The sequence below is a fragment of the Lutjanus erythropterus genome, chromosome 12 (genome assembly GCF_056507025.1).
Source record: "Lutjanus erythropterus isolate fLutEry1 chromosome 12, fLutEry1.hap2, whole genome shotgun sequence".
Lineage (NCBI taxonomy): Eukaryota > Metazoa > Chordata > Actinopteri > Lutjaniformes > Lutjanidae > Lutjanus > Lutjanus erythropterus.
The window spans coordinates 18,011,732-18,024,642 of NC_139328.1; the positions used below are offsets into that span (position 1 = coordinate 18,011,732).

Here is a 12,911-nt window from a genome sequence, read left to right on the forward strand (position 1 = left end):
TGCTTTAACTGGTTTCCGATTTGGAAAGTTGCCCCGTCAAGTTGGACATAAAAAGCCAGGATAATACCGGATATAAGAAAAACGTCTTTCAAAATTAAAGCGTATTCTTAACTTCACTATGTTGACCAGACGGTGACCTGGAGTTTGTTGTATTTATCTCTGCATGATTAAATTATTATAGCCAAGTCAAAATTAGCTTCTATATACGAGTGTAAATTTATATTAATTAAAAAGTGTCTCTGCTGAAAAATACATCTGGCCTTGAAAACTTATTTTTAATTTTCAATATAAAAAAGTCAAAATTCTCTGATCCCATCCGCTTAAATGTGAGTATTTTCTGGTTTCTTTACCCTATACTGACAGCAAACTGAATATCTTTGGGTTGTGGACAAAACAAGACATTTGAGGACATCATCTTGAACTTTTTCATAATTTACTGACATTTTTCAGACCCAACAGCTGATCAGTTAATTAAGAAAATTACCAACAGATTAATTCAACATCCCTGCGCTCCACATGTTTGGACCTATTTTTCAAGTGACAAGATTATGATAGGATTAATGAATTGATTAATTGTTTTAAGGTAATCCAAAAGTGATGGAAACATTACTTTATTATTGTGATACTTGGATTAGGTTACTGACTACATTTTTAACAGGCAATTAGTAACTGTATTGGGATATGTTTTTAGAGTAACCTTTCTAACCCTGATTATTCCAAGCAGACTATTGTTATGTCTGAAAACATACCTGGAAGAAATCTACCATATGGAGTGCATCAAACTGTGCGGATCATATTTTGAAAGTCCTCACCGGAAGTTCCGTTCGTCATTGACACCACTTGACGCTAGTTGAGAGTGGATGGTCAGCCTGTCTGTCTCAGGGGCTGGGTTTCTCTTTTATCTAAGAAGGGAAAAAAAGCAGAGTTTCAAGCATGACGGGACAAAGACACTGAGTGAACACTGACAAATAATGATTTAAAAACTTTTAACAACTCACCATGGCCATAAGGGAGCTCAAAGTTTGCCTTTTAGGGGTAAGTGGCAGATGTTTTTGTTGATGATCCACTTTGAGGAAAATTCCTTCTGTCTGCTGCGACTGTAATCAACCGACAACATTTTGACGTTAACAGAAGTGAACTGACTCAAAGACCCTGTAAATGTCGGTTGTTTTTAAATGGTCGGTACTTCGCGGTGTCATTTTTGGTCAGGAAACTTGGAAGTGTATTTGGTAGGTTGTTAACTGAGAAGCAACAGCTAGTCGGCCGGTGGGCGCAGCAGTCATTTTACATTTGTTTTCTCGCCGTGTGCGTCTCTTTTTTTTCACGCTCGTATCGATCAGCTGTAGGTTTATTGGGTGTTTTTGTCTTTTTTTTTTATTTTTTAACGGCTCTGACAGTTGATCATCCATGACGTCACCATCAGACTAACCGCTAAGTTACAACAAGCCGTTAGATTTCCTGCTGCGTTAGCAAAACACAGTAGTCCCGCTTTATGCGCGGTGACAGGGATGTTCACACGCATTTTGTGTTTATCAATCACGTAAAGGTGTACCGGGAACCTTTCGGTGCTACATTAACGTTCACCAGGCCTGTACATTCCTCCACAGGCCACTGACATGCTCACCAAGCATTTTATCAGCCAACCATGGACCAGACGAGGCTGTGCTTACCAATCTTTTGTTGCCTCTCTGCTCGGAGGAATACACATGATTATCTGTGTGATCTGAGGGGGAATTTTATTCCTATTAACTGTGTATCGCCAAGAAAAGAGCTGTCATTGTGCTTGGATAACCAAAAAGGCAGGCAGCATAAATGAAATGCAGCCAAAAAAGACCTTAAAGGGACAGTTCACTCCTAAAATCAAAAATACATGTTTTGTTTTGTTTTTCTCTCTTACCTGTATTGATGTTTATCCCTCTAGATTGATTTGGTGTGAGTTGTAGAGCAAGGTTGTCAAAAGTATTAAGTATCGATACTTTTTCAATACTCTTTAAAGTGATAGCATATATGTGAATTATATTTACATTTAAGGATTCATTGCAATATAGGCCAGTATATGAATATTTAATTATTTTTTACTTTCTAATTTATAAGATATTATGTTTCTTTTTTTGCCTAATTATGTATTTATTTATTTTGATATGTAGGGAGTATGTTTCTCCTGATTTTATGTTTATTTATATGGAAATTAAGCATGGCGATACCATGTTTTGTTATCTTTTACTATCTGGCTTCACAATAAAAACAGTTGAAACACATTTTTTTTTCTCAGCTTTCGCGCTCAAAATTCAGTATCAGTCAGACTCTAGTAGGAACTATTTTTGTTCTACTGAACTACACCCGCAAATCTTATCACAGTGCAGAAAGAAGTGTGCATCTACTTATAGATGAAAGGTTACAGCCCAGCTGAGGAGGACGCCTTAATGTTTACATCCACATTGTCATAAGTCTTTCATCCGTAAGTAGATGCACACTTCTCTCTGTGTGATGATGTGGCTCTATGGATTATCTTAAGTAAGCAGGTCATGATTTCTGCAAAGAGACATTGCTCAAATGTATTTTTTTCACAAATGAGTAATACTGACTATAAGTTCAGAGATAGTTGTGGAATTTGTGAACCAACATTAACCTGATCGGGTTGACCTGTGACTAGAAAGTCAATATTAGGTGTCAATACAGTGACCACTGATTATACACAGTCACTGTGTGTGTTCAGAGTGCTGTGACTGATGTGCAACCTTCTGTTTTCAGGACACTGGAGTTGGGAAATCCAGCATCGTTTGCAGATTTGTTCAGGATCATTTTGACCACAACATAAGTCCCACAATAGGGTAAGTGTGCTGCTTTACAAATCACAAAAGACAGTGTAACAGCTGGAGACGAGTCAATCAAACAAGAGAATCATTATGTATGATGTTTATTTCTCAGCTTAAGATAGGCCTATTGTATTGCTTTTTTAGAAGGGACAGATTTGAAAAAAAGAAAAGTGCCAAGGAGCCAGACTTTTACATTTAGAATATCAGAATAATCCCCCAGTACTTTAAGGTTTAAGGTTTACAGTTCGATTTACAGAGGGAATAATATGAAGTCTGCTATCAGAAAAATCGATTACTCCATTTTACAAAGGTCTGTTATGGTCATGTAGCCCCAAACTTATGGTTTCTGCATATTTTTTAAAGTAATGATTCAGGTACTGTTAGCAGATTTAAAGCCCAGTACTGGGATTTGGTAAAAATTACAAATATCAAAGAATATAACTGTCCACTGGAGCCATACCGAGTTTAGAACACGATTAGGAAAACTCACAAGACTCCCTTGAGACTTGGTATTTCATATGGAGGCAGCACAGCACGTCCAGCATCCCACAGTGTTGAGTACCTGATGCGTGTTCTCATTGGGTTGAGTTTTGTCACTTTCTGGATAAGCAAGCAAAACCATAACCTGAAAAGTTGTTTAGTAACCTAAGTTTTGCTCAGCCCTACGATGAAATGTAAAAAGTCCTCACTCCTTATAACTGCACACAGAGATTATTTTTCAGATTTTATTGATCATTGATTTACATACTCCTTGTACTGCTGGTACGGCTGCATCCGAAACTTACCTGCAGATTTTCAAATTACTTTTACCTTACTATTGATAAATTCTCAAATTGACCATCATATGGTTTGTACAAACTAAACTGTGCTAAAACGGACACACAAGGCATGTCCATGTATATACGTCTGATACCAAATATACAAATTACAGGAAAACATGAATACTACATTTTGTGTGCCTTCATACATGCATCAAATAAAGCTTCATATTGTATGTGTGTACTCAAAGTGCTGGCTGAGATGGTCACAGAGCTCGGTGAAGCATGCATTGCTGCATCCTGCAAAGCCACACCCATCTCGATGAAGTACCAAGTTTTTAGAGAGTCCCAAACTCTGACAGCAACATGAAGCTGAGACAAACAGAGATGGATTTTTAAAAAAGTTAGCAAGTCATCAAGTAATCTAAACAAATAATCACTGTTATCATGTTGTTGGCTCTTTCTTGTTTAATAGTTGTTTTGTGAGTCTCTGACTCAACCCTGTTGTCAGGCAACATTGGTTCAGTGACCAAAGTGTTATTTGTTTCCTGCTGACTTGTACTAATTTGTTTCCTGTGTCTTTTTAAAGAACATGCTTAGAAGCATTGTTGTGAAATTCTCTTTATCATCCACAGAGCATCATTCCTCACCAAAACAGTGCCATGTGGAAATGAACTGCACAAATTTCTGATCTGGGATACAGCCGGGCAGGAAAGGGTGAGTACACCCCTAAACAGAAATTCCTCATTTACTTATTAACTTTAAGTTAACACACATGACCCTATGAGTCACGTTTTTTGAAAAAAATAATTTTCCATTACATTTTGTATCAGGAAGCTCGCTGTGACACAATCATTTCACTGTCAGAGGTCCTCATGACATAGAGCCATTATTAGGCGTGAAATAGGATGATTCACAGAGGGTTCAAAGGTCACAAGACTGTGGTATCATCACAGTGATTCATTTAATGGAGAGGGGGTGGTGTATGTAGTTGAAACTTGCCAGACATGCATACAGCATGGAATAACCAGTGCAAATATTTTCTACTTGTGTTCGAAAATCATGCACTGAACCCTGAAAACGTTCTAAGTTCTAAAGTTCTCTTTATCTCTGGGTATAACATTACAATGATCACATTTCACTGTTTGATCTTCTTGGTTTACCAAGAAAATAACATTTCTTAACAACATAGTCTGACTCACAGAATGCACACTGAGGGTATAAGCCTGCCATTGGTTGCGTGATTTCAGTCAGCATCGTGGCATCCTCTATCTGCGTTTTCAAAGCCTCCAGGAAAACAACAACAGCCTCTGAGATAGCAACCTGCACAGTGAAAATGGCAGATTAGTATCTGGGCTGCAAATGACACAGATGAAAACAAGCTAGCAGCTTAACATTTTTTTTTATAGGAATGTAGTCATCAAGTTTCCCCCAGTGCTATTTTGCAGGTAAACTGGTCGCTGCATCCTGAGCTTAGCTCTGCCCAGGATGATTGTGGTTGGTTTAGAGAAATATAAACAAGGCGGGCTGTTTTTTTTTTTTTTACTTTATTGCAGAATGACAATGTGTGGTGCTGAGCACTATATAGAGAGGTCTGACTATGTGGGACTATTAACAACATGTCAAGATTCTGAATATGAAACTACTAAGAAAGAAACTGCAACATAAAGACACTGTGAAGTTTTTGGCCACTTGGTGCTGTAGGGCAAAGTTTTGAAAAGTGGGCCCCCTTATTGTATGTATTGTATGTATTGTATGTATTGTCACAAGGGCTGTTCTGATACCAATGGCAGTATCAGAAATACCTCTGATATGGCTTAAAATGCTGGCTTGGGTATCAGTGAGTACACAATGCACTGATCCAATGTATGCATGCACCGATCAGATATCATGTAATTTCTTATTATTTTTTAACCCAAGCCAGGCCATACAACAATAATAACAACCATTTCACCTCTATACATAGCTTATTAGATATCGTTGTAAAATACTCAGTTTTAATTCATCAGTTATTCAAAGGTTATTTCTGAATAGCAGACTGCTGCTAACAACAGACCAACTGATCATAGACTTTGTAGGAGCAATAAATCAAGCAAATCATTTTTCAATTGATATTTTGTGTTGAATTATTGATTTTTTTAGTAAATAGCCATGTAATAAGCAGGGTTATGTACAGTGAGTGGGTCAGTATTGTGGAATAAACCCCTGGAGGATTATTCAATGCCCTTCTGCTTTGCATTGGGGTCCTTCACCACACTGCCAGTGTTTCTTTTGCAATAAAGACCTGCTTGGTGGCCTGGTAGCTCTGCTGGAAGAGCCCGTGCCTCATGTACTGAGGCTGTGAGTCCCCTGCAGCAGCCGTGGGTTCGACTCCCACTTGCTGTAGGTCACTCCCGACTCTTTCTTCCCATTTCCTGTCCTCTCTTCAGCTGCCCCCCATCCCAAAAATAAAATAAAATAAAATATTGACCCACTCACTGTACATTATCCCTTATTTGTTGTATATAGCTGTTGAAAAATAATAATAATTATCTATTTTTTTTCAATTAACTGGTTTCTGATTGATACTCAGCTGATGCACAAAGTTCAGGTTTTGGAATTGTTACTATAACCAACTGAGGCAAGCGCAGGGATGATGGGATAAACATTTCTGCTGACTGCAGCCGGTGGTAATTCATATCAACAGCTGATGGTGATGATGTGCTGTAAAGGTAGTAGTGTGCTCATAAGCAAGAAGAGAAGAACACTGCAAAATAATAATAAATATTTGGATGTTTCTTGGAGAAGTAAAGGCATTCAGTATGTTTGTTAAGGCCTGAAGGATCCAAATGTTAAATTTTGGCGTAGAGTAAACAAAAATGTTTTCAGTAAAAACTACTTTTTGCACATTTGAATACAATTTATAAATTGTATGTAGAAGCTGTAAACATTTCTGTACAAGAACATTCTTCTAAACACTGGAGAAACCTTCACAGTGAGGAGCTGAAACTTTTTCCATCGGTCACTCATCACTTAAGAATGTATGGGCATAGTCTACTCACAGTACGGAACGTTGTGTTCATCTTTTATGGGTTAACGCAACATTAAGACTGCCTTCAGTTTAAATAGCCATAGACTGGTTTTGAAGTCATCTTTACAAAGTACTTTGTGTGATTTCTGAATGACTGTGCTTTACAAATGAGATTTGCTTTGATATATTGATTGGTTATACTAACTCCTGTGACTGTGGTGTGTTTTTTGTAGTTTCACTCATTAGCTCCTATGTACTACAGAGGATCGGCTGCTGCTGTCATCGTCTATGACATTACGAAACTGGTAAGAGCAACATTAATTCTCTTAAGCAACAGTAAATGCAGTAAATTAAACTTGGGTTGGATGGTGACCTGGTCAGTGCTTTCAAACCCCCAGAATAATGAATAACTAAGAACCTTTATTCCTTGTCTACCAACTTTTGAGCGGCTCAAGCAATGCCCTTCACCTCTAACTGTACCAGGAGAGGCTGGTTTCACACTATGAGACTAATGTAAAATTCAATTACTTTTCCATCACTCTGCGATGCTGTGCTTCCATGACCTACAAATGTCATTCTTTCCTGGTCTGTTAATGGAAACTTGTCTGAAAAACACACGTCTAATGTGATGAATGTGTGACACAAGTTGTATAAAATGTTGGGCCATATTCTCTTAAAGAACCTTTCCCAGAGTTGACCACGGCGTGTTGTTGTTGTTGTGCAGGACTCTTTCCAGACACTGAAGAAGTGGGTGAAGGAGCTGAAAGAACACGGTCCAGAGGACATTGTTGTAGCCATAGCAGGGAACAAGAACGATTTAGGAGACATCAGGTGAGTTTTCTTAGACTTTATAGATACTCAGGCTGGAACCAAATATTCGACTGTTCAGATATTTGTTCGTGGTTAGCTGTTCAGTTTTCAATTTTGGGATTCGTATATTCTTCTTTTTCTCCCCTAAAATGTAGGATATTAAGCCGTATTTTCACAGCATGGAAAGGCTTGACTTGACTCTGCAGACCACTGATTGGTTGTGCAACCTGGGACATTCTGCATGTCCTGGCATCTGTTAATAGCGAGTTTAGTGAACACAATTTTTTTATTCACTCAAAAATGCTAGCCAACAAAACCATTGTCTATTGAAGAAGTGCAGACATATCAAGAACACCATCTCTTTGATATCATCTGTATCTAGTGAGTGTGTGGTTGAAAGAGAGAGAGTGAGCAGCATGTTGTGAATGCAAAAGTGCAGAGGAAAAGGGATGCAGTGAAGTTGTCAACCAGACTTTAGATATACAGTTTGTCAGTGAATAAAAACTGCAGCCCTCAAGATAAAACCTCCAGTGTGTTGTTTCCCTGCTTCTGAGGTGGTACTGTTTGCAGTGAAAAACAAAGTAGAGGTACCAAAAGTGAATTGAGTCTAGTCGTACCATGTAGTGGAAATGCTGCTACAGAAACCTTGACTCCTCTTCCATTTATTCTCTTGTCAAGTAGACCTTCAGAGCAAACTAGCTCAAGGTGGAATGAGTGAAAGTCATTATTGATGAAAATGTTGATTTGCCATAGGACCCTTGTTAACTTTGAACCTATGTTGAACTACCACTCTTATTTTAGTGTCCTTCTCTTTCACAGGGAAGTTCCGATGAAAGAAGCAAAGGAGTTTGCTGAATCAATTGCAGCTATTTTCATCGAGACTAGTGCTAGAAATGCTGTCAATGTCGAGGAGCTCTTTCAGAAAATCAGTAGGTGTCATGGCTTTTACTGGATGTTGTGTCTGTGTCTCCGTTGAAAACCAAATTTCAGGCAGGACAATAAAGACTGAACTGAGGTCTTAAATGAGCAATTGCATCATTTTTTTGTAGCTTTGGTACTTTCAGTTCTATAATCAATGGATATTCGTTTTAAACACGTGGAATCAAGAAGAAGCAGGTATAGCCTGCATAAAGGCTGGAGAAGCATCTCAATATTCAGTCTTTCAGTAAATCTGGAAGCTGTTATTTATATGGTATGTTGTTTTATTATGTGCCATGCAATCTCACATGAGATGCACTATTTTAAAGATATGACACAAAAATGACAAAACCTTTAATTCCTCTTACTAAACATAACTCATCTTTTACTGTCCATGTTACTAATGACTTGCCTCTTTCTGCTTTCATTTCTTCAAATTTGCAAGTTGTAAATGTGTTTCTGCTAGTGCTACAACTAATTATTATTTTAATTGTGAATTAATCTGCTTATTATCTTCATGACTAATCGATCAAAGGTCCAGTGCATAAGATTTACACAGATTTAATGGCAGAAAAGAGGACAGAAATGGAAGCTGATATCCATAAATATGATTGAATTAGTGTATAATCACCTGAAAAAAATAATGTTTTTGTTACCTTACAGTGAGCTGTTTATATCTACAGAAGACGCAGGTCCTCTTCAACAGAGGACAAGCCATACGCTGACTCTAGATAGAGCCTTAAGAGTTTTTCCTGATATTCGTGGCAACAGTAGGTTCTCCTACAGGCTAGGCAGGAGAGGATTTGATGCCACTACACACAGGTTACTGATTAATTGTTTAGTCTATAAAATGTCAAAAAAATTGAAAAATGCTCCTAAGAGCCCAAAGCGATGTCTTCAGATTGCTTCTTTTGTCCAACCAGTAGTTAAAAATCCCCAAGCTCTTCACTTACTTTTATAAATGACAAAGAAAAGCAGCAAATCCTCATGTTTAAGAAGCTGGATGTTGCAAATGCAAATGCAGATGTTTGACATTTTTGCTTGAAAAATTAATGAAATGATTAATCAGTTAATTAATATAAAATAATTGGCTATTTTCTTTCGGTTGAGCAGTTGATTAATTGACTAATCATCACAGCTGTAGTTTCTACAGTGTGGGGCAGACAGATTACATTCTATTTCATTTTGAAAACTAAAACGATTTTTTTAATAATTAATAACATTGAAGGAATATGTCTCTCTCATTTGAAAAACCTTTTGAAGTTGGTATGTTGGGGTTTAATAGTATGTACTATTTTAATAAAAGCAGAATCCCTAGTATTGAGTTTTGCCCAGCAAATATATCATGTTTTGTTATTTGTTTTATGGCTGCTAGAAGTGGATATTTACTAAGATGCATTGCCAGATACATCACAGTAGTAATAATGCAACACTTTAAATGCTTAAAATCACTATGTCATGCTATTCTGTAAATGACCCTGACCTGTGTGTTTAGGTAAACAGATTCCACCCCTGGAAAACGCTGAGGTGGACAGCAACGAGTCCTTCAAACTGACCAGGCAGCCTCCTCCGTCCACCAGGAGGTGCTGCTAGTACCAACAGAGGCTGATGAGATTGCTTCCCTCAGCACCATGGACCCCACCAGCACAGCACACAGTCCACAATGCACACAGTGTCTTTTACTCCTGAGAAAGACAAGACAGACAGTGGACAGACAGAGGTCAGCTTGCACGTGTGGTCAACTGCAAACCAACAGTATTACATGTGTCATTGCACATTTATTTCATTTAATTGTAGCAGTTTGGCCTCTGATGAGGTCAGGAAGCAGAAAGCCTTCAGTTTGTCCCCCTCAGGTGGTGTATTACATGAATTACATTAAGATTTCCGTCTTGTATGCTTCATAGGCCATTACAAAGAGGCAGTTTTAACCCCATATTCCACAGAAACTTTAAACTTCAGCACAATTAATAACAGGTCATCTAACTGATGTGCTTTTTAAAGCGGGATTTTGGCTGTTGATGCAACTACATTTTCATTTCAGGAGTCAACTGCTGTGCAGATTTTCTTTGCACTGTGGCTCTGAAATCACACACATAAAAACAAAAAACTTTTCTTTCGTGGAGTTTTTATGTCCATGTATGTATCACTCTTGTGTAGAATTTAATTAGAACATTCGAATACAAGATTGTTGAGATCAAACCTTAGATGAGCGTTCAGTTCTGTTGCTCAAATGCAGCGGATTTACATTCCACTTCGCCATACGCGTTTGCTGAATAAGGGTTAACTGTAATGTTGCAGAGTGAATGAACAGCTTAGAGGCCTAAATTGTAATTACAGTATGACACCCCCTGTTGAAACACTGTGACCAATACTAGAATTGTTTACATGGTGATTTGTTGAAGATGTTTTCTACATGCTGCAATGTGTTTGGGATTTCACTACAGGGAATGACTGTATACGACTGCCAAACATGTCATGTCTTACCTGAAAAAGGGTTACATTTATACGTTACGAGGAGAAAAGACCTGCATGTATTTTATTATAAACATGTCTAAAGCTGTTTATGTTCAGCAGTGAGTTGTGTTCTATGTACTAACCAAACTCTAAAAGAATATATGGGAATGTAGCCCTAAACCAATCAATCCTAGCTTGCAAAAAGGTGGAAAAGGAGTAACAATAAAAATAGTTCTTAGACCAGTTGGATTTGACCACTTGAGAAATTTATAACAACACTTTTACATACGTGTTACACAGTATTAATTTGGAGTTACTTTTTAAATAAAAAGTTACAGCACTCCTTATAGGCATTTCTTCATAAAACATTGAAATGGACATTAAAGTTGCCATAGATACAACATAGTTTTCTATGTAACAGTATTTCTGGTTCTACATTCATATAGCTTAAAAAATGTGCACAAATTAAAAAATAATTCAAAAATGTACCATTTTTACAGACATTTATGATGGGATAGTGGAGTTCAAGTCATATTTTTCATTGCAATTATTGTCTCATTTTGCCAATATGTTTTGGTCTCTTTAAAAGGAAGTCCACCAAACTCCTGCTAAAAATCTGCCAGTTAATGTGGCCTTGTTACCTGGTCCAGACCTTCAAGTACGCCTACTCCGCAGAGTCGACTGATTCTCTGGAAATGGAGTGTATAACAAGTTAACAATTCAGTCTGGTGTCAGGCAATTGGCCTTGCTTACTGAAACATACAGCATATACTTCCCATAATCTGAATCTGAAAATGAAAGTTGCTACTGAATCAGGAGTTGCTTTTTGGTTCAGATATATGGTATGTCGAATGTATAATTTCCCAGCAGATTGTTACACATGTCATAAAACGCACATTTTTTTTTTTTTTTTGCAATGCAGTTTGGCATGATTATACTTCCGTACAAGAGACAACGACATATTGAGCAAAGAAATTTTATTAGGGGTTAAATGTTGAAGAGATTTCCGACAAGTATTATATCCATCACCAAAGGTGCCTTTTTAATGTTTTTCTAAACAAATGTATGACATGGCTAAAAAGTGCATACTGCTAGAATAATGCATGAATTACTTGACTAAACAGTACAGACTAATTGTACTCATTGCAGTCAACCATGAAACAGCCAATTATCTGCAGCCATCCTTATACTGTATGCCTAGGTCATGCTTCCCTGTATCCTTTGTAGGCCAGATTAACTTTTGTATATTAATCAATGTAATAAAGTAGTGATTATTCTATGTGTCTGTTGTGTTTTGTGTTACTTTTGCCCACTGTAAGGATAAAATCTGTGTTTTGTCATATGCACCAGAATAACTAAAGGGTTACAATATAGCCCCCCTGATTTTATGTGTAGTTTTGTTGACAGAGAAAGATGAGTGAGAGAGAGAAGACGGGATTCATTAACAGAAGGTCATGACTTGGATTAACCTTCTGACGTCATGAGGACATGTTTGCCTCTCAGCGTAGCCACCTCAGAAACCCAAACTCTATGTGAAGATGACACTATGTGGTTGCACATTACAGATGAGTCTTTTACCCCAGCCACTACGAAGGTTAGGTGAAAACTCATTTTAGTGAAATTTCAATTTTGGCTCTCTTCTTAACTATGTGAGAGGCTCCACCTCTGGAAAATTGGTAATACTCTCCCAGAGGCGGTTTGCTTTGACCCCAAAATAAGAAACTCTTAACAAATTAGTCTTGCGTTATTTTTGCACATGCACTATATGGTTCACGTGACCTTTTGAAAAGCTGTAAATAGCACAAATTACATGCAGAGTGGAGCATACTACAGAGGCCTATTCAGTACACAGTGGTGGATTAACCCCTCAGCAGCTTACAGAGGGGAGGTTACACTTTTTCTTCTCACGATGATGGATTTAACCATAGCTACAATTGTCAGTGGTCTCTTAGTCAGTGAAGTGGGATATTAATAGTTCAGACTGAGCAAACAGTATGAGACATCAGGATTCTCCTTCATAAACATCTTAAAGAACTCATTTCTTTTTTTTTTTTTTCAGTTCCTTCTTTTGAAGGTTATTAAAATATTCTTAGATTTGCACTTAAACTTAGTCTTAAGATAATTTCCAACACTTTTGCTTATGCA

At 37.5% G+C, this 12,911-nt stretch overlaps 1 protein-coding gene across 1 annotated transcript; it reads left to right on the forward strand.

The window, feature by feature from the left end:
* Positions 1-840: 840 nt before the first annotated feature.
* rab31 (RAB31, member RAS oncogene family) lies at positions 841-12,045 on the forward strand. The gene is made up of 7 exons (XM_084731677.1): positions 841-1,035; positions 2,752-2,831; positions 4,210-4,291; positions 6,818-6,889; positions 7,309-7,415; positions 8,214-8,323; positions 9,808-12,045. Exons 1-7 carry the CDS (start codon positions 1,000-1,002, stop codon positions 9,903-9,905), a joined length of 585 nt encoding a protein of 194 aa, XP_084587803.1. The 5' UTR covers positions 841-999; the 3' UTR covers positions 9,906-12,045.
* The last annotated feature ends 866 nt before the right edge of the window (positions 12,046-12,911 follow it).